Source organism: Haliaeetus albicilla, chromosome 2 (genome assembly GCF_947461875.1).
Source record: "Haliaeetus albicilla chromosome 2, bHalAlb1.1, whole genome shotgun sequence".
In the NCBI taxonomy this organism is placed as follows: Eukaryota; Metazoa; Chordata; class Aves; order Accipitriformes; family Accipitridae; genus Haliaeetus; species Haliaeetus albicilla.
Window position 1 is genome coordinate 39,985,139 of NC_091484.1, and position 22,787 is coordinate 40,007,925.

Consider the following 22,787-nt stretch of genomic DNA (forward strand, 5'->3'; position numbering starts at 1 on the left):
CCTATTTTGTTACAGTTCTTTTGAGTGCACTCGTCTGTGAGACAGAAATTCCTTCCCTGCTTCAGATGGTGCATACAAAGGTCTTCTGTATTGTCAAGAGCCTATCAAAGAAATTTCTTTTGGAGGTTTATTTATATACAGACTCTCTTTATTGCTCCAAGCCACCACTTTTGGAGAAAGAATAATCTTCCTCTTGCATTATGAACTGAAGATTCAAAATATATTTTAATATCCTCAAGGCTTATATAAGCACATCACAGGGAAGGAAAAAAGAGACCAAATGAAGCATAATCTTATCACAGAGCAATTTGGCTATAGTCCACCTTTTATATATACATAAAAAAGAGAGTGCTTTATGGTCAGTCTCTCAACCACCCTTTCTACCTTTCCTCACTCTGACCGCTAGAAGTCTGTCCTTAGACTGAAATCAAAATAAAGGTCCACAGACCAAGGAATTTAAAAGGGAGATTTTATACAAAACCATGCCATCAGAATGCCAATAGCCTTCAGAGCCAAGCATTCCTTTCACTAGAAAATAAGGCATGCTTAAACCAAGGAACAGACTCAGACCATTAGCCCTATTGATGAGCTATGTGTACTCACCATACAATAATACTTGCTCAATCTTTAGTCTTGCCCAACCTAGACAAAACCCAATGAAATACCGAGAATGGAAATCTTTGGTGGATATTTGGGTATTGCAGAGGTATCATAATATAGAAATGGAATGGGTTTATTGACAACCAACTTCTTTAATTCTTTAACAAAATAATTAAATTCTGCACCCATCTGGTCAAAATTTTGGTTGAGCTTTTCTGCAGTAAGTATCTTCTTAGCCACACATATTCCTTTGAATGACTTAGAACCAGTGATACTGATGCAAAGCTATGTTCTCCTTTTGCTTTTGACAGCCTGGGAGTAGTTTTGTCCAGGCAGAGAACCTTGAGGCTTCCATTTTTTGCCATGTGTTAACAATCAGTGGTTATATCCACTTCCAGACCATCGCTGCCTCTGGACTTTGCTTACCACACCACTCTCCAGACACTGAGCCAGCTTGCAGTGCCTCTTCCGTCACTCAAGGGTGGGAAATAACAAATGAACAAATTCCTGTGACTTATCTCCACCTCTCTGTGGTGAGAGGAAGAGTGCTTAAGATGCAGAGCTCTTTCATGAAGCTCTGCATCTGCACATAACATACCAGACTAACCAAATGTAATGTTTCATAGTCTAAGAAACCAAGCACCTGAAGTAGAAAAGGAAGTTTAAATGTTTTGCATATTAGATATACAAGTCTTGTGGCATGAAACAAGCACTCTTCAAGAAATAATTATCATGATATATATGCATAAGAGGGCAGAACTAGGCTGCACAAGACATCATAAATCTGACCCATTTCTTTATGTTTCGGTACTTGACTTAGTAAACTGAATGTTCTTTTATGTAGATGCAAATCACGCCTTAAAAAAAAATTAAAACACACTACCCTATTTCCAGCAATTTATTATGTAAAAGGCAAAGATAAAAATATTTTCATATAGATAGCTGTAATAACTCGTCAACAAGGTTGATGCTAAATCTTCAGCAGTACAACAGTCTCATTGACAGAGTCACTAATTAGAAAAATAAACCTGCTGCTGGATACCTGATATTGCCAGAGAAGTTTTAGCCTGATCATTTCCACTTTTCCACCACAGACTCCAAGACTGACAGACCACGGCACCAAAAACTTTGCCTCTCTTTCATTAGCTTATCCAAAGATTCCCAGCATTACTGATAACATTTTGTTTTGAATGTTCTGTGGTTTTGACAAGATGTCAACATTTTGTTGAGGAGAGCAAAGTGCAAAGAAGAAAACAATGCTTAAAAAAAAAAAGCCACTGAACTAAACAGAAAGGGAATGGAGCTGAAAAAAGTATAGCTATAATTAGAGTACTTTCTCTCTTGTAAATTTCACAACTTTGACAATGATCAATTAATACAGCTAATGCAAGATTTTGCTGCTTTAAGCAAATAACCACCTCATTCTTCTCCATCATCTCTGCAGAAATCACATGTATGTATTAACAACATCTATCACTTTTTTCCTTGAATTCTGCTACTGTAGATGACAGCCTGTGTGCTATATCCTAGTGACAATCTTTGGTCTGACAATATCGCAGGAAAACTAACACCACCACATGTGGGCTATCAGGAGATAGTTATATGGTCACTGATGGTTGTGCTAACACTTTCATAGGAGTAGTAAAGAAGGCTCAAGAACTTGTTTCCCCAAGTTCTGTATGGTCAACAGATCATGCTTGTATCCTACAAGCAACTCTCCCTACAGGTTTTAACAGCCAATATAAATCCATTCCAAAATATCTTAAACCAGAATACAGTGGTATCCCAAGAACTTGGAAGAGGAAAGGTGATATGTAAGATACCTTAACAAAGTAAAAATTGCATTTCAGTATGAATAAGTAGGTAAGTGTTAAACCTGTGGAGCTGATTTAGAAACTTCCATTAAAAATAGCTCTGCATCCCTCTGTATAGGCTATGGAGTACCACATGAAATTATTCAAATCTATCACATCTCATCAGAGAATGTGCAAATCCCCCCCTCCATGTGTTTTCACCCTCTTTTTCTGTGCCCATCTTCAACCTATGTTCTGTTCCCTCTACTGCAAGGTAACTCAGTGACTCATTATGTCATGGTGCCCAGCATGTCTAACATTTTCTGCTGTCACTGCCATGATGGAGAGAGGGAGAGAGGGAAAGGATGTTCTAAGAGGAGACACTTCAGGACAGTAAACTCCTATTCTTGCCTCCCCTGCAACTGCCAACGTTAAGCAGAGAGAGGCTTAACTCACCACCTCAGAGTCTCCATTTATTATGATGTGAACACAGACTGCCTCTGTTATGGCAGCTCCTGGTTCAAGACCGTGACTTTTCCAACCTTGGTGTTCTTTGCATTTTTTGTATGCAACACAGTACAGTCTGCAGCGCACATTTTATGCAAACTAATTTATGAGCTCCAGCACATCTACATTTCAGCTTTGTTTACTCAGCTTTCCTGTCTCTCCTTTTATAACTCCACTATCTTTCCTACTTAATGAAACTGCATTTCAAAATCCTCTAGTTACATTTGAGTTTTCATTGAGCAAAAGCAGAGAAGCTAAGCAATGCCTATTAAAGCTATGTGATATACACTATCCTTATGTGTACTACTTTCTTTTTGTCTGCTCTAATTTCCTTTTCCTATCTTCATCCAGATTAGAAAAGAAAACTGCATAAAGGAGATAAATACTTCCCTGATGTAATAATACATTTATGAGGTTACATTTATAACAATTAGCAAAATACACAGGATTATCCAAAAATGCAGTTAAGTGAATGAAATGCATTCTGTTTAAATGCAAAAAACTTCAGGGCAGATTCATAAATATTATCAGTCCGCAACTTTTCCTCCACCTTCAATGATCATTACTCTGTCACGGTCATAATAGTATGAGGCATTCAGCATTTGTCAGTTAACTCCTAGGAAAGTACTGACTGACACAGTCTATTTACATAAATAAATTTCCAATATCTATAGTTAAAGTGGAAAAAAAACCCCCAAATAAACAAGAAAACAAAACCAGCAAAACCCAAATCAGAATATTGTTTCTTCAATATCTTTGTATTGACTGTTTCGGAAATAGTCAGGCTCAATCCTTCCTGAGCACTCTAGTCTTTACTTTCTTGAGTTGAATTCTGCTTTTTTCATTGCTTTGAGTTGAGCAATCCCAAAATGAGCAAAGTTTGCTTTCCCTTGATTACTGTATTTTTGAAATCTATTGTTAAAACTGTGTTTACAATCTATGGTCCTTATTCCTTTTGGATTTTCAGAGCTTCTAATCCAACATGTAGATGTAATCACAGCAGTAAATATGATTTCCCAGTCTACTGAGGGATGTACTTTTGTCCCTTGAAAAAAAAAAGCAAGAAATTTTCTTAAGCAAGGATGAGCTCTCATATACAGGTATGTATGTATATGTGCATATATATTTACATATATACACATATACATATCAAAAAGCATGTACCTATGCAGACGTTTTTTTCATTTCTCTCAGTTTCTCCCTATAAGCTACCTAACCTTTTAAAAATTGTGTCTGATGTTTTGACATCAGGAGGAGTTGTAGCCCACATCCATCTAAACACACCTATGTTTTCAAATGACATTATTGTGCTTTTAAGCTCATTATTTTATTCTTTTAAAAAGAAGCTTCAAAGATGACGCGAAATTTCCTGTAAGCAAAACCACAGCAATACCAAAACAGACCACTACACTTATAAAGAAAAATTTCCACTTTTTCTGTTTCAAGTAACAAGTGTTAAAAATATAAATGAAAATATCTTCGTGCAAAATATTTTTGTGACCCTGATTCTTGTGTCTCTGGCAGTGGCAACCCCTAGAAACAGAAGCTCTGGAGTCTGCAGAATGAGAGGTCTCCAGCTGGGAGAGGTGCTGGTCGCAGCCTCACACTTATTCATATAGCTTTCAACAGGCATTACATGGAGAAAGAGGGGATTCTGCTGGTTAGTTGTCCACTTAGACTGCAAAGCTCCATTTTAGAAACTGATCATTTATTTTCCACTGCTTTTTCCACAAGATTAGGTCAGAGAATTTTTTTGCTTAATGAGAATATCAGTGCTTCTATAGTTCCTGTCTATTATTTTAGTTTTATCTGTTAATATTAATCAGCAGTTTTCAGCAAGTTTGAGGATTTTCTGTTGAGGCTGTGATTCAAGGACTTTAACCTGCACTTGACACGCTGTCCATCGGCACCTTTCTGTAAGGAAGGGGCTAAAGCTGGGACCTGAGAAGGGGTCAAATTATGGTTCTGGATTGATACTTCCATCCTGTCAGGTTTATGGTTTTTGTACAGAAGGGTTTTGAAACACACACTGAGGAATTACATAACACTGTAGAGAGGATTAATCTTCCCAGTTCACCACTTGAATCCATGTGAGCACATGCTGTAAACAGACTCTGAGCCTGCCCACTGAAAAGAATTACAGTAACCCTGCCAGTTGGAAAGGAGTAGGTTTTAACCTTTTAATTACTTAACTGCTTTATAAAATCAGACTGCTTTTGCAATTCCGTAGCCAAATCAGTGAGAGGGTTCAATAGACAGTGCTGACATGCGCCTCTTGCTGCTCTTCCAAAAAACTATGGAGCTAATGCAAGAACTCATTGCAATTGTCAGCACAGGAGGAGGCAATTAGTCTGCACCATGATCCAGGTATGTGGATTTGGGCATCATGAACAAAATAAGGAAATGTCAGCAGAAAGGAGGCAGGTAGTCATCAGGAGAAATGGTACTTTGATCTTTCTTTAACTAAAGAACAGCCTAAGTCATGGAGAAGCACAGGGACGCAAGTCAGCTTTTAGCTAAAGCTTGATTTAAAACTCATAAAAATAAAAGGCAGCCTATCAGCAGCCTCACTGTGGCCATAAAATTATGACAAAATTTGAAGGGAAGAGTGACCAGTTTGATGTAGTACAAACATCCCACTGCGAAATAAATAAGTCCATCTCTTCCTAAAAATGGTTGTGTAAAAAGTAGCATAATGAAATACATCTTAAAAAAATAAAAAACTGCATACAGCATTACTAACAGCCATTCATAAGTGCGGCTGGAAGCCCAGGGTGCCTGTGTGGAAACACTAATCTGTAATCATCTGTAAGGAGTGAAGGACCCATCACTTTGTAACAATGCAGTAAGCAGCAGGAAACTCTCATACAGATTTATTTACTTATCAATGTGCTTCTAGGAGAACAAGTTTTTTCTTAGTGAATTACGCTTTAATAAATCATGTTGCTATTGAAAGAAGCTATTAGCCAATGTCACCACGAGTGCCATCAAAACAAAGTATCAGCGCTGCCAGTTAGTAAGCAGCAGTCTTGTTGAAGTCTCATTAAATTACAGCAAAAGATCTCAGATGTTTTAGATCACATTGCACGCAGGGGATTTTACTGTTTGTTTGGTTGGGTTTTTTTTTTCTTCTAACTGGAGTTCATCCCCTTGCATCTCCTTGCAGGCTTTCACTGACCGCTTCACTCAAGGCTCTGCAGACTTTAAGCCAGGGCTCTCCAGAGGAGCAGAAGTCTGCCCTGTCTTCCTCTTCTGCTGCAGAAGCTGGGACTGTCTCTAAAACATCTACACACTTCAAGGCTACACACTACCTTTTATCAGAGGCTGTGGGTCAATCAAATGAAGTGTTTGGAGAGAAAAGGAGCCAAAAAATTGCCTCTTCAGTGAAACAGAGGAAAATAAGGACATGCCTTCTGCCTACATCCACAACTATACTGCTTTTCAAGATAAAGATTTCCCCAAGATCAGTGAAACTTTGTAATGCCTACTGAGCTACATGGAAGGGGGGAAGAAAAAAAAAAGAAAAAGGAGAAAAGAGAAAAGAAAAAAGAAAGAAAAAGAAAAAAGAAAAAAGAAAAAAGAGTATGCTTTTATAAAGATACAAATTATCGTTTATGGCTTATGTAGTTGCAATTAGATATTGCCATCAGTTTAATTTTTCAGTGTTGCCTGCTCTTTTTATTCCCCTCGTCCTGTATTTCGTACTATAATTTAGATAATGTGAGCAAACCAACCACAAAAGCTTTTTAGCTTTCTTATTTTTAGACCATGTTTTTAAGGCAGAGCAACAGTAAGGTCACATTGCAATGAAGTATCCTGCCAAACAACTTGTCAAGGGACTTCCTCTACATTAGTAAGTAGACATCACTAGCAAATTGATGTCTCTGTACGGAAGGTTTGTTGTTTTTTTTTTCAATTAGAAAATTCTAATAAATACCTCTTCTCTAACTGTTGGGTTTAACATTTCCCAAAGACATGGTGGATTTCAGGAGATTGTTAAAGCGGGGAGTCAGTTCGTATTAAAAAGGTACCATGCAATTCCCATCTTTCAAAATAACACAGGATATTTTCAGACAACCATTAAAAGTAGGTTTTTAGACTTCTTGTTGGAAAAAAGGGATACCATTTCTGCAACAAGCAAAATACTTTTAGTAGAGAAGAAAAGCTTTAAGAAAACCTAATTTTCTTTCATTTTAAGGGAAATTAATGTCTTAAATTTCTTTATAATTAATCAAGTCTTCTATAATTTTAAATAAGATTAAACTCATCATCTAAAACCAGGTTTCTTTGTTTGCTTAACACAAGTCATGCATTAATTGCAAATAAAGTAATGGAGCCTTTGTTATCCTGTAGCCACATTATTCAACTGCAACCATGGCAGAGGCTATAGATGATGTCTCATGGCTTGAGGCTTATTTCATTTGCCTGTGGCTGTCATTGCTGCTCTTGTGAGAACACTGTTGCACCTAGACTTCAAATGGCCATTTTCCTGATGGTATCCAGCAACTCAGTAAGAGGCTCTGACTTTCACCCTTTCTCCATTCATATTCTGCTAATCTGAAAAAATACCTTGGTCCTGACCTTCCAGATCAGGCTACAGAGTTATTAAAACACATATTCTCCTACACTGATAAGAAGAGCCAAAATACCTCAATTTAATCATATTGACTCTTAAAATTAAAAAATTAAGAAAATAACTATATCATGCCTTCCTGACCTTGCAAGTTACCAAATCTTTAGGGGCCAAGAACTACAAGCCACATGCCGAAGTGTTTAAATCAGTTTACACCTAGAAGGTGACAATGTCCCTTGAGTCCCCGTGGTCTATCACAGATGAAGCAAACTGCTTGCAGCCAAGGCCTAAGGCAACTTGTAATGCTGGTCCCAGCAACACCCACTTGCTCCAGTCCTCTTACAGCAGGGATTTTTAATTGTCCACAAAAGCCTGCACAAACAGCCCTGTTGCTGGGCTGCACAGATACAACAGACACCACAGTGAAGCCTCTCAAATGTCCATAAGTCAGAAGTGGCCATCGCTGACTACACAGTGTTTCATGCAAGTTACACATACACAGAAAGAGGCCAATTTCCTTTCAGTGAAGGAAGGTTGTAGGACTACTGCAGGTCTTAAGAGGGTGCATGTAAGAACAGACCTCTTTTTAGATACTAGAAACTGATTTTTGAGACATAGGAAATTAGTCTGATGGGGTAATAAGGAAACCAATGTATGACTTTCTCAGCAGCTGAAGATGGAGAACCTAGACTGGACTAAGCCAATGATTATAGGGCTTATTGTAGCGTCATCTTAGGCTGTAACAGAAAAATTAAAAATCCATGCTGCTGCTTATTTGTACTTCAGTTTGGGGGATTGTGAAGACCTCATTTAACTGCATTTACTTGCTATTGGCAAATTTCTGCAGTGGTCTGGCAGGGAGAAAAAGAAGGGTTTGTCTAAATGTAGTTCCTCAGCATAGTGTCCATCTGCTTTCAGATCACTCTAAAAAAGACATCCAGGGAGTGAGTTCTTTTCTCACAACTCACTTGAATTCGGAAAGGTTACTTTGTATTGCCATTATCATAACTGACAACTTAATTTGTTGCAGATGTTTTGAAGAAAGTGTAGAAATAGTAAGAGAAAAAAAATAGTCATTTAAAAAATCAGTTCCTAAGCTATATAATTTTAAAACTTTCTGAAGAAGGAAACAATCACAAAATTCCTTGTCCTTTAAGAGTTTCCTTTTCTGTTTGTCTTCAAAACCCAATATAGCTCTGACCAAAAAAAAAGTTAGAAACTGACTGAGGAACCAAAATAAATACTGCAACTATGATGAAAAGTGTATTTTGAGCGGGATTTTCAAAAGACACCTCTCTCTGACGCAGCTGTTGCTGCTGCCATAGTTCTAACACCGCTCTGTGCTAACATGGCAGAAAATATCCTGGATGAGAAGGTACACCCAGTTGATCCTATTCTAAGGATTTGTTAAAATGCCAAAAGGAACAGAGAAAAGTTCCTATCCACTTCTAGTCATTCTAGGTGGATTGTTTTACAGTTTGGTCAGAGTACAACTGCTGAAGATCATCCTTTCATTAAGATCCAAAACCAAATGACAAAGACAATGAAATCCTGCATTTCATCCCACAGACAGGTAATCCATCTTACTTAGCTCCCTACCCAACTCCTTGCATGTCACTCTTACTTGCTGCAGTGTCAGCTCAGAGCAGTCTGGAACTTCCATGAAATTGCATGTTGGTTGCTGGGGTTGCTTTAGTGATAACAGTCATTCCTTTAACTAACAATTACTGAGCAGAAGCACTATGTGAATTCTTAAATGATGGTTAAGTAACTGTGAAAGGCCCCATATTCAAGCTTACTAAATTCAGATCAAAACTAGTAAAAGCTTTATGTCCCAAGATTGAATCACTACTTCTTTAGAATGAACAATCTAATTTAATGATAAAAACTAAATCAATTTTAAACTGAGTTTAAATCAAATTCAAATATTAAAAGATGTGGCAATTAAGAAATCAACCCAAAAGATGAGACACACATGGAAAAAAATCATGATTAATTACAAATTTCAAGCTTCGACATCTTACGTCAAATCCAGAAGAAGAAACCAAGAAAAAGTTATTGTGTTCATACATTCATTTCCCTCATAGTCATTTCTTATCATAATGTTGTACTCATTATGAAGCTTTTAAGAAGTATACTGAGGGATGTCAGTCTATTCTGTGAGCTCAGAATTATCCCTGAAGCTGAACTTCTATCCCTGAAGTTATCCTTGAAAATGTTCATTTGGTCTCGTAGCTAGGCATACAGAGCAAGACTTTACCTCTGAATAGTGGACTAAAGCCAGATACCTAGTTTTACTCTGACACCCTAAAATCCTAATGGGACACTGAAATGTAACCCTATGACAACTAGACATGGCTAGTTACTTGTATCCCTCTGGCCTATGTTCCTGGCATTACACTGGGCACTAGCCCATCTGACAATTATTTTCAATATTGGGTAAGCCAGAACGTATCCATACAGTCATTTGGGGGCCATTATTCCCGAAGTTCTTATGTCTTAAAATATTTTTAAAACATTTCTCTGCAACAAAGACATCTTTTTTTCTTTTTTTTTTTTCTGCCAATGTTGTATAAGCCTAACAGCTTCAGAAGTTCAATTTTTCTTCTGAAAAAACCCCCAAACCAACATTTAGCTAAAACAGATGATTTACCAAATTTTGTGTCTGCACTTTGCAGCTCTGTTGAAAAAACAAGATTATTTTTTAAGATAAATTTTGCTTTTATTCGAGAACAGTCTCATGTTATTTTAATATAAATTCATTTCTGTTTCCCAGTGGTACAGAAATACATGAAAATGAAAAATATAATAAGCAGTCTGGGAAATTTATTCATATTCAGAAAATGTCTTGGAATTACTTCCAGTCAAATTATACACATGGATGCAAGTAGGATGGATTGTGGGAATTCTATTATTCTAAACTATTTCTCTATCTATTTATCTGTGGTTCAGCTACTTCACTGATAAGCAAATTGACCTGCAATCTCCTTTTGCCTGCATTAATCATATCTATTATAGGTTTGAAGCACCCCTTCATTGTGTAAAGGAATCACAATTTATCATCCAGGACCAAGACAGTGAAACGAATATGTTAGGTTTACTTCTTTCATATACATACATTGAAATCTCTTTGCACCATGCCCACTCATCACTATACAATGCTGGAGAAAAGCAGCTCTTATCCTGCCCGATTAAGATTATTTTTTCCCTGTAGTCAGACATGATTTACAAATTTAAAACTACTGTCTTTGAGTAACTTTCCTGAAACATGAGTTCAAGGAACTATGGGAGTCATATCTAAATGCTAAAACCCACCAACAACAAACACTCCCCCAAGCCTCCCCAAAATGACAAGAGGAGGAAGCATTTAGCAGCATCTTCAAAATAACTTCAAAATTTCATACTGTGAAAAATAGCAGTCATGAACACAAGCCAACTAAGCAACATTTCTCTTTTTTGTATAAGTCAGGGAAAGTGAAGCTGCCTTCTCCTAATACTCTAAATCACTGATTATCTTCTTGTCAATATATAGTTATTAAGAAAACAACTTTTTAAAGTATTGAATATAATAGTAATAATATATTTTCATTGGTAAAGACATAAGTAGGATCTATGAGGAAAAACCTGTGGCTTAAATATATGCCCAGAAATTCTAGCCATATAATAAAATGGAAGGTATTACTCAAGAGGCACCCACGGATCATTAAGCACATGTGAAGGCTCCTGTAGCACTGGAGTGGCTGCAGTCCTGTCAGTATCTCACATAGTGTCATCTGTTTGAAGATCACATGAATGATGGCAGTGTAAACACTTACAGAATAGGTACACTGAAGGAGCCTGATACAAATGAAAGAAGCAGGTAAGTGTGCATCATGGGGCGCTTTCTTCCGTGGCTCCATCATCTTGACTATGGAATTGTCTTTATAAATGCCCTACTATAGGAGTGAAAGCTTTGGCAGTGCAACTTGGTATTTACTGAAATCTATGGAGTTGCTTAATGCCCAGAATTTGTTTTATGTGACAATACATACTTAAATTTAAATTTTGCTTAGGGTACTTATCCCATTTTTTGAAAATCATTATTACTGTATTTATACATAGTGGCTGTGGAGAATAAGTCACTTGGATCATTCAAAGTTCTGAGCATTTTGTTGATGGGGCTGAAAATTTTACACAGCCACTGTCTACCTTATAGTGAGTATTAATTTTTAAATTACAGTTTCAGCAATAAGGGGAAAGAACTTCAATATCAGAAAAAGTAGAAAATGCAGTGTCATACTGAGTGCAGATAACACAGTATCTCACAACACAGTTTAGGACCCTGGATTTCTTCTCTGCAGCTTTGTAACTTTTCATATACTTACATAAAATCAGTAACACTAATATAAACATAGTCTCAATGTGTACCCAACTGTCTTCATTAAAATCTATTCCTGTTAGTCTGATTATAGATATCCAAAATCATTACATAGAAATGCATACTACATATTATATGTATTAATGCTAAGTTTCATTCTTTGGGACTAACAAAACAGGAAAGAAAAACTTACCATTCTTCTTATAGAACATGATTTCTCCTTTGAATTCTACCTTTTCCTCCAATGATTTCTCAATTTGAAGAATCATCTGCTCGTTTGTTTCAGCACCAAGTAAAAATTTACAGCTGCAGCTCTTCTGCATGACTTCAGTTCGTGCAAATCCAGCAAGCTCACAGAAGCCATCTGAGCAGTAAACAATAGGGAATCCTTTAGCCACCTGAGCATTTGCAAGGATGAAGTTACTATCTGTAGAAGAACACAAAAGTAAAACACAAATTACAGTCTGAATTCTACATCATTTGACATAATACTTCCTTTAGCTTCATAGGAAGGCACAACTGGACATACAGTTAGACGCAAAGTCCCAACTGCCTGCAAACAAGAATGAAACTTCTTTTTTTAGACCATTAGTCGGAAATAAAATCAAGTCCACAAAGCATGTTCATAGGATGGCTCCTCATGGCTACATACAGCTTGCCTCATTGCATCCTCCAGCAATAATTTATAACTGCCCATACAGCTTGCCTCATTGCATCCTCCAGCAATAATTTATAACTGCCTCTGAGATGATTTAATGTTAGCGCATTAAAACAACCACTTGACCAAAGACTGGTGACAAACATGGAAGCTTTGGAGAAATTTCAAAGGTGCTCTGTTATGCTGCCACTCCAACTACACTGCAGTCAGAACAGACACAGTTGTATCTTAAAAAAAGTTAATCTCTCTATGCTCTCAATAAGCTAAAGTTGACCTTTATCAACACTCAAACTAATTTCTTTTATATAATTTTGCAAGGAAATCCTTAAAATTAGAGTTGAGGTACATTCTAGAGCTACATGGAATTCTGTGTCTTTTGTTTTCTCCTTTTTTTTGTGAGGGAAAAAGATTTCATCCAAAAACACTGCCAACTGTCTTCCAGGGCCCCACCATACTTCTCCCCTATGAAACAGGCATATCAAAAATTCACCAACCTGTTACACCTTAACGCACTTTATAATTTTTCAGTGTGTGTAAGATGCAAATATTATGTATGATAAATTCAAGAATAGTATATTGACATGGACATCAACCACCAAAAGTGATGTTCTAATTTGAACTCAGATCTTTGGCAAATCTTGCAGCCTAGTAGCTCATTTTCATGCCTTGCTGAAGTGTCTTTGAAGGTTTTGTGCCTTAGACTCTCATCTTCAACTTACGTCAACAGCTCTAGCAGTTTACAGCCTTTTTAAATTAGCATGGAGACCCTTTCCAGAAAATATATGAAGTTCTCATACAGTTTTTTGGCCTGCGTTTCCCCATCTTGAATTGAAAAAAAAAAAAAAAAGTTTTATGGGAGGAATCTGTCTACATTTCACTTTGAGGGAGGAAAGACTATTTTTTGCCTATCGCTTATTAAGGAATGTTTACCTTACAGCTTGCTAGCGGGAGCTTAGGAGCAGTCTAGTCCCAAGACAGATACCTCTCATTTTTCAGAATTATGCGCATGTGGATTCATGTGTATGTATTAAGGGAAATACTATTAACTAACCCAGAATCCCTTGATAAATATTCATAAATTTAAAGAGAAATAATGAACTATTTTAATGGAAAACTCAGGTTGATATGCCTAATCCCCATACAGGGATATATTATTCATGAATGGGGAAGGGAGAGACAGAATTCATAAGCTAAAATAGAGGAAAAATAGGTCTGTTTCAGCCTTAACTGTCACAAGAGTTCTACATCCATGAAATTCCAACAGCTTCAGCTACGTTACTCTTTATTTACCCAAGGGATAAAATGCTATGGCTGATACTACTACGATTTCAGTATTTTAAAGGCAATGCTGAGGTTTATTAAATGATCAATTTACTCTTAAAACTTTGCTTCAGTTACTCACCTTTTGCTTAAATCTAATTAAAGTCTTTCAATAAATGATTGTTATATTAAAACAGATTTTTCTAATTTACCAAATAATGTGATTTAAAAATGCATTCTGGTTCAGTGCAGTGCTTGACTTAGCCTGTCATTTTTATTTGCCTAACTAGGGAATAAGTATCATTACCATTCATGCACTGACATGCTGCTCCCCTTGTCAACACAAAACTAAATCCCCACACTGCCAAAAGAATTAAAATCATATGCTTGCAGTACAGTTTAATGATGGTGTTATGGTGTTTGACCTGCAGATCATACATTCCAAATGCATCTGTAGCTATCAAATTAATTTACTCCTGGGTTTCTTATTGTTTAAGATATAATTATGTGATGCAAAGACTTTTTTTTTTTAAATTCTAATTGTTGTGAATTGCATGAAGCAGAATATGGAACACCAAAAAGACAGAAAGGGTAAGGAGGATGCTCTCAGAGTGCAGGAGTGTTTGAATATCATTATGAACAGGAATACACTGGAGCTTACCAAGCATATCATGATTTTTATGAAAAATTTAAGATGGCCAGATTCTGCTGTCATTCACATCAAAGTGAACCCAGAACACTTTGGGTTACTTTAACATTCATAGAAGAAAACAATTTACTTCTAAAAGCCAATCCAGTGCCAGCTAGAGTAAGAAGCAATCTTTCCATTAACATCAGCAGATGTCTGATAAGGCTTGCAAGTCTAATTTTGCTGAACTTTTTGAGTAGAACAGTAAACCATCAGCTTTAGGAAAATCAGTATTATATTTTCTGTTTTTCTTGAACTTGAAGTACAAATCAAATGATGAAAGATGCGCCTGTAATCCCAAAATAGTAGACTAAGGAACATATTTAAATAATTTATTGAAAAAATTCCTTGTAGCATTTAAGGATCAAGAAACATAATTTTGTCCAATAATCACCTGTTTCATCAAATTCTTCAGTAATATTTATTAAGTGATAATTAACATTTACCTGTTACACAAAGAAATCTTTTTTTAAAAACATATCTTAAAATTTTCTGATTAAAAGTTTATTTACTTCTGTAATTTACTTTCATAGCTTGGAATCTTTAATATCACTTGCTATTCCTAGTGCACATAAAGAACCATAAAATGTTTCAAGAAACAAGAACTGAGGGTGAAATTTTTATCATTCAGGCTTCAGTGTGACACAAATAAACCCCCCAGCATTTAATTCTATGATCTTCGGTGATAGCTTGCTAGATCTTAAAATCCGGAGTAGGATTTAGAATAATTTATTTTATTTAGAATAATTTATTAGAAATTTATGGACTGGAAGACAGCAATTTTGCTTGTTTTTGAATTTACAGTAGGAAAGTTGCAATGAGTGATACAAACCTATCGGTCTGTATATTTTGGTATATGTTTATGTGTAGATTGCAACACTTCCATAATAATAAAGAGGATGTTGAATTCCATGTTATTCTTTCAGCTCATCAGCCTGAATATTAAGTTATTTTATTCAGATTGGTTGATCAGGACACAGTACTAGATTACTGGTAGGATTTTTTTTTTATTTTTAGACAAGAAAACACATCCAAGCTAAATTCATGTTCTGTTGAGAAAGATGTAACCTTGAGTCTTTGGGACTGTTTAGGAGCGCAGGGCATTTGCAACAACAGAGTAGAATTGCTGCAAATCTGTGTACAACCTGAAAGAACAGATTTTGACAAAACCATGAGTGGCACTCTTCAGCTCAGAAATTAAGTGCTCTAAGTCTGTGCAAAGTAAATAAAAATATTCAAATTGTGTACTTGTATATTACCTTCGGGTAAAAATAACTGGCTTATGTTCAAGCCTGCGTGAGGTGTAAAGGACGATTTAAAAGTGCTTCTGTTAAAGATGGGACAAGAAGCCTAGACACAAGAAAGTCCAACAACATTCATCAAGTTTTCCTTTAGCAGCAAGTCAGCAGACACGGATGAATATGACAGAGGTATTCCAAAACTATTAATCACAATTTAAAAGCAGATTTGTTTCAATTATGCTTCTTTTCCTCTATGCTTATTTTCTATGATGATCAAATGACTTTTTCACATGAAAGTTTGAAGGAAGAATATTAGGAGCTTGCATGCCTATGTTTGCTTTGGAAGCAGGACATATTGGAGTGGATAAGACATTGATCAACAGAAGACTTGCATAGTTTCCAGAAACCTCTGCCAGACACATAGCATAAACTCAGAGACAGTTAAACAAGCTGAACCAGACCTATGCTACCTACACCTTCAATCACAGGCTTACACCCTGTTGCCCTGTTTCAATGACCTGATACCCAAAAATTATAACCTAAGAAACAGAACAAATTTATATCACATGCCATCAGATACAGAGACACAGGTTTGTTAAACATCCCATGGCAGAGCTTTAGAATTGAGATAATTAAAGGAAAAGGCTATTATGCAATTCTCTGCTTCATAATTAATGCACACAATTTATCTGACTGTTTGTAATGAGACCATGTTACAATTAAACTCAGCACTCCCTTGATAAATCTTACTGTCATCTTATTTAACAAAAAATGACAAAAGGGGTTTTGCTTTAACACTGTAGCTATGTCTGCTATAAATCTCATCATTGTGCTTCCCCAGCTCTTGTAACGGTTCTTTTCAATCAAAGTCCAGATGGTTTCTGCAAGTCTTCATCTTTATCAGTGAAGAGAACATCTATCTGACTTCTTGTGCAACTGAGCACAGCCAACCACCATTCTAATTTTAAATATTAAATTATTTATGAATTTAAAAGGAAGAAAAAAATGTACAAAAGAAAAAAATAATCCCTAGCAATCAAAGAAGCTGCATTAATTAAACAAGTGACTCACATAGCTACTCTATCAAATGGAGAACAGTCCGTAATTCTTCTGGATGAAAGGATTTACTACATTTAGGTTTGATTCCACAGTGCCTACATGTGCAACTTAACAAAACGAGTCTCATTCCAGGTTCACGCAAATTACTGTTACAGAGAACATGACCACATTATCAGTAAAGATTACCTAATTGAATGATAAAAATAGCATATGAAAACCCTTAGCTTTATACCAGCATATTTAGATGCAAGTGAGTTTAATTAGAATTCAAGCTCATTTACCAACTACTGTCCTTTGAATCTGATTGAGACCAAAATGATTTCATAATGCCTACAATTCCAAATATTAAAGTTCCTCTTGAAAATCTCACTACAGTTAACCGGGTCACTAATGTGAAGTTAAGATTTATCCAGATATAGGTGAGTCAGAAAGAAAGAAAGTTGATTATACTGGTACCTCTTCCCACTCTTCACTAAAAAAATACCATATATTCCAGTGAATTTACAGTAGTACAGTAAAAGGTAGAGCTATTGCATAATAAACTGCAAGTATGGACTGATGAACAAAGGACCCATCATTGTAAGCTATATAATTGATTTAATTAGCCAGGACATTTCAAATAAAGGCTGACTTTACAAGGAAATGTATTCATAAAATTGGGTAACAGCTACAAATTCAGAGTACAAAACAATATTTGAAGTATCTAGCTCTATGGACTCAGCTCAAGGGTGAGCTGCCATAGCTCCCACTTAACCTGCATTGCCAAAAAGAATTCCCATTATGTAGAAAAGTTCCGAATTCAGCAGCTAAGAAATCAACCTTTCACTTTGCATTTACAATAATATTTAGTCTGTCAGTGAAAATGCTTTTCTGTACGCAATATTTATAGCTACAAAAAAAGTTAATCTCTGATGCAGTTCAGCATAGAGACACCTAAGCAAAACTTGGGCATCTGGATGCTAAATTATCCCCTAGTCTTATTGGTAAACACAGATCATAAGCCATTTAAGAGACTCAGTGTTTAACGATCTCAAACCCAGCCTTCATTGCCATTAGTGCATCAGGTCAATACTAGAATAATGACTGCAGCTTTCTTCATGACCAGTCAAAGTACCTATTCCTAGAACAAAGCAGACCAAAAAGCCAGACAGTATCAGAGGGAAACAAAATAAAAAAACAAAACCAAAAATAACCCTCATGGTGAAATGGGCTCCTGGGATGCTAGAGGGGGAAAAAAATTTAAAAAAAGAAAATAATTTGCTCCTCCATTAGAAATCTCTGCATGTGTTCCTATTGCTTTTCTAATCCCAATCTCATTTGCATCTACCTGAACTCTAAAGTATAAGGACTGAGAAGGACTTTGTTCAAATAGTAGCAATGCTGTTACTGCTCATTTATCATCACAGAGCACCTTTGAAATAAAAAATCAGTGCAATTGTAGTGGGTGAACTATAGTAAAGGAGAGGAACTTTTAGCAGAGATGGCTTTGAAGTTCTTCAAAATTAAACTCCACTAGCAGAAGCAGACGTCAACATGCTTTCCTTGGAAGGAAATATTAACTAATCTAAGATATGTCTTTTTACATTTTTCTTGATATTTACCTGGAATTAAAAAATCACATTACACATATATTATGTGCAACAATAATTTAAATCCAATAGATGAAGTTGAATCGAGGTTACAATGAAATATTTCTTTTCCCACCCTTAAGCTGCGTTGATTTGGGAAAAAAAAAAAAAAATTCAGAAAAAAACTATTACATTCTATTTGACCAGCTTTATTTGTTATTGATTGTGCAGTGACTGCCAGCACACACTGCTGACATAACTAAAAAAGCTATATTGCAATATATTGTCAACATGCTACAATATGTTGTCAAATATTTACATGCTAGTGTGCAGTTTTATATGCATTGAAATGCTGCAAGTGAAACAGCACTTGCAGATGGAAAAGAGAGGGAAAAAACCACATTAGCAGTGAAGGGACATTGCAACTTGTGAGTCACCAGCACGTTGTAACAGTGCACGGTGTCATCCAGGAGTTTCTCGATGGGAACCTGAAGGCACTTGTTTACCTGGCAGAACTGAACCCTCTGTCCCTAACAAGGGAGTTCAGCCGCTGTTTGATGTTTTCTGCGGGTGCCCATTGGAGAGCAGAGTCCACAGATTCCCACCTCCAAAGGAAGCATATTTTACAATTTCTTCAATAAAATACATGGAAATTTTAAGTTCATCCACCAGGCAGGAGGGCCATTTGTGAAACTCAGCTATATTTAATTTGCTGTTTTTTTCAGACTGTTCTGTTGATTTAAAATTCACCTGTAATGGTAGGAATGGACTTGCTATAAGTCAAACTAACACATTTTCTCATATGCTCAAATCATATAGTCTAATGATTTAAGAGCCTGGGATCATGATGGTTTCAAGAGTTCAACTGAAAGAAAGGTTTGCAGCTGAACGGTTTTCCTGAATAGAAAAGTTTTCAAAGAGAAGAGCCACATCCTTGTTAAATATTTATCAATGCGATCCTGTTCATACCTTCCTTTATCACTTGTCTGAAATTGGAATGAAATAAGGACTTGAAGACTGGTTTGTTTACAGCTGGTTTAAGCACTATGTCACCTACTCACAACTGGTGCTCAGTTTACAGACATACCAGACTTTTGCCATTGCATAATATTCTGTGGTTTTAGTGTCCTACACATGCCTTTACTAAGTATCATGCCTGATGAACCTGTTTATAACACTACTGCAGTGGATAGCCCTTTGGATATTTGTCCTCAATGTATGTACTGTTACTGATTTGCAATATATCTGAGCAGCCAGATGTTACAGATGCTGTTAACAGAGCTAATGGAAGAATACAGGAAATAGGTTAGCGAGCTGTTATTCCTGCACACCTGAGGGGAAGAACTTAAGCTAGACATTTTGAACACAGTGTGAAATGCCTTTAAAAGATCACGTTCCTGCCTCTGAAAACTAATGCTCCTTTCTTCTTATGAGACTATGTTGATTATGGAGTGGTAGCTCAGAGGCTTGGAAAATATCCTGATTCCAACTAAACTGGAAAAAAGGAATTGGATTTCTTTACAATGTGATGATTTGGGGTTGAAGAACTATTTACCTACTGTTGAGAAAGTTTCATCTTATCATTTGAAATGAGTAGATTCTGTGGAAATTTGTTTCCCCTTTGGAAGTGACCATGGAAAAAACCACTGTGGTACAGCAGATTCCATATACAAAAGAAAATTAGTAAGTGCACAAAGAAAATATTTTCAACACAGAAATATAAAAGGATCTGAGCACAAAGAGAGTGGAAAAGCTCTGTGGTCCTTCCCCTTGCTTCTACCATGCAAGGCCACTTGAAGCTATTTACTGTCCATGTGCTGAGGACAGGGAACTCTCAGCCACTATTCACAAAAAGAAAGAAGAACAAATTACACTTTCAGCCCTAGAAGTGGCCAATGGAAGAAACTGAGAACAGGCTATGCCCTCTGCATTCTAGAGACTCCAGTGAGGCACGAGTCATAAACGTACTAATTCTCCTCTGTCATCACTGGAGCATCACATGCCACTGTTCCTCACCTGAACAAAATATCTATCCTCAAAACAGCCCCAGATCCAGGTCTGGTTTTAATGTGAAGGCAAAAGGGACAGTAATCATCCTTCTTCAGCACCATCTGCCTAGTGCAGCACTTGCACTCCACAGAGGGTGATGCAGCATCCTCAGCTTTTCAGCCGTCACTATCACAGATGCATCTGGTCCTGCACGTAGTAACACCCTACACCTTTTGCATACGATTTTCATTTCCATATGTGAGATACCCAAATAACAATATCCATACCTTTCTCATGTCAAAACCACTGGCTGTTCAAATATCACATGTTGCTATTATATTCTCTGAATAAGAAACATTAATCATTTTATACAAGTGCTATACTACCCTGAAGCTGTTACTCAAAGGAGCTCAAAGCTGCTTTTCATGTATGCTAGCTCATACACATAATTTCTGGGCTGTTCACTGTCACTTTAACAACCCTCTATGACCCCCGTGACAATTTGAGCTTGTGGTGACTTCTGCTGTATTGATTTCTCTCTATAATAATTATATTTCAATTTTAAGGTGACAGGACTCTGTGGCTAAAAGGAACCATTTTGAGCCTTTGCAGTTTATATGCTCCGCTCTCAGCCCCTGAAATTAAATGATAATCTGGAGTTTATTTTAATGGGGAGAAGCAGCAGACTCCCATGTACCTATTGCAGTGAAATGAGTTCTCTGTAAACGACAAGAATTTCTGCATGCAGTTTTCTCAGAGAAGCAACACTAATCTAAAATAATGCTGTGGAAAAGAAAGTCTGTTCAAAGAATGTTCTTCTGACTAATTGACAGAAATTATATTAAAAATGCTTCAGAAAATGATGAACAGTGTCCAGCAAATGTCATTTCCAGAAAAGGTAGAGTTCTATACTGCACTATTTACCATAACAAAGAATTACATTGTGTATCCCAAACTCACCCTTTCCGAATCAAAATAATTCTAAGAATCTCATTATAGGGTTTGATGACCCTTCTCAAGCAAGATTCGTAAAAAAAACCCATCTTTTGGGAGTGGAAGAGGATGAGAGGGAGGTTACAGGTGAGAATGTAATTTATGGTATTCGAAAAAAAATGAACCATCTTGTAGTAGGTTTGCCAACTGAGAATGATCTCATGAAAAATCCTGTGGAAAAATGCTGAAACCTGTGGAAGGGCCAGTGTTGTTGAACAAACAAGCAGAATAACCTTAATGGAAAAGTAAAATAGATGTGTGAAGTAGACATAGGCTGTTATTTCTTACATTGAAGCTACTATGGACCTCCTGAATGATTGCTATAGCTTAGAGCAGGAGCACCTGAGCTTAGCAATACTGATTTATGTAAGATATCTAAATAATCAAGGAAGCTGCTGCTTGGGGTCCCTGAAAGACTTGAGGTGAACACTGCCATAAGATGGTCTTCCGGAGAAAAATCTAGATTTTGGATGAAGAAGTGGATATGGTCTGAGAAATTCAAAGCATCTGGAACTTCCCTGCAGTAGGGAGTACATGTATAAATGCATAGTAAAATTGTCAGGGTTTTGATTACCTTAGAAGAAGAAAATAATAATTTGGACTAAGTATTGTCTCAGTGAAAGAAAATCAGGCATACGAAAAGATTGCTATCAAAAAAAATCCCTAAATTGAACATCAAAGGACATAAACAGTGCAGATAAGAGAAGAAACACACCAAAATCATGAAGGGACCGAAAATACCTAGTTACTCAAAACCTAGACCTTTTTATGTCTGCTTGTTTTGTTTTATATCTAGTTCTTTTTTAAAGGAAATAAAGAGGCTAAGTAGTACAGAATAACCTTTGGCATTTCTATAGCAAATAGTATTTTCATTCTGCTGTGGAAGAAAACCAATTCCCCTTCCCACCTACCTTGACCCCCAAAAGCCGCCTGAATAAAAACTTACATCAGAAAGAGACTCATATCAAAACAATAGGCCAGTGTTCAGTACTTCATGCAAGACCCAAACCTCCAACATCCCAGGAAAATGTTATCTATTAACTGTTCTGCAGTGAATCATTTTTGTTAGGGAACCAAGTAACTTTTCTGACACATTTTTTGGTAAAAACATACAAATTACATTTTGGGTTTTGACTAAATTCTTCTTATTGGTCCAAAATAGTTTCACATAAAAAAATGTTGCCACTATACTTGTGTATTGGCTTTGTGTGGCAAGGCTGGGGGGGGGGGGTTACAGGGGTGGCTTCTGTAAGAAGCTGCTGGAAGCTCCCCCTGTGTCTGACAGAGCCAATGCCAGCCGGCTCCAGGATGGACCCGCCGCCGGCCAAGGCCAAGCCAGTCAGTGATAGTGGTAGCACCTCTGGTATAACATATTTAAGAAGGAAAAAAAGTTGCTGGGACAGACAGAAAACGGCAGCCAGAGAGAGGAGTGAGAACATGTAAGAGAAACAACCCTGCAGACCCCCAGGTCAGTGAAGAAAGAGGGGGAGGAGATGCTCCA

At 36.7% G+C, this 22,787-nt stretch overlaps 1 protein-coding gene across 7 annotated transcripts in view; it reads right to left on the reverse strand.

Moving 5' to 3' along the window:
- KCNH8 (potassium voltage-gated channel subfamily H member 8) overlaps positions 1 to 22,787 on the reverse strand; it is a 207,173-nt gene that overhangs the window by 126,692 nt on the left and 57,694 nt on the right. For all 7 annotated transcript variants that reach the window (XM_069772019.1, XM_069772010.1, XM_069771991.1 and 4 more), the window contains exon 2: positions 12,024 to 12,257. In XM_069772019.1, coding sequence (XP_069628120.1) covers positions 12,024 to 12,257 — 234 coding nt within the window. The remainder of the gene's footprint in view (positions 1 to 12,023; positions 12,258 to 22,787) is intronic.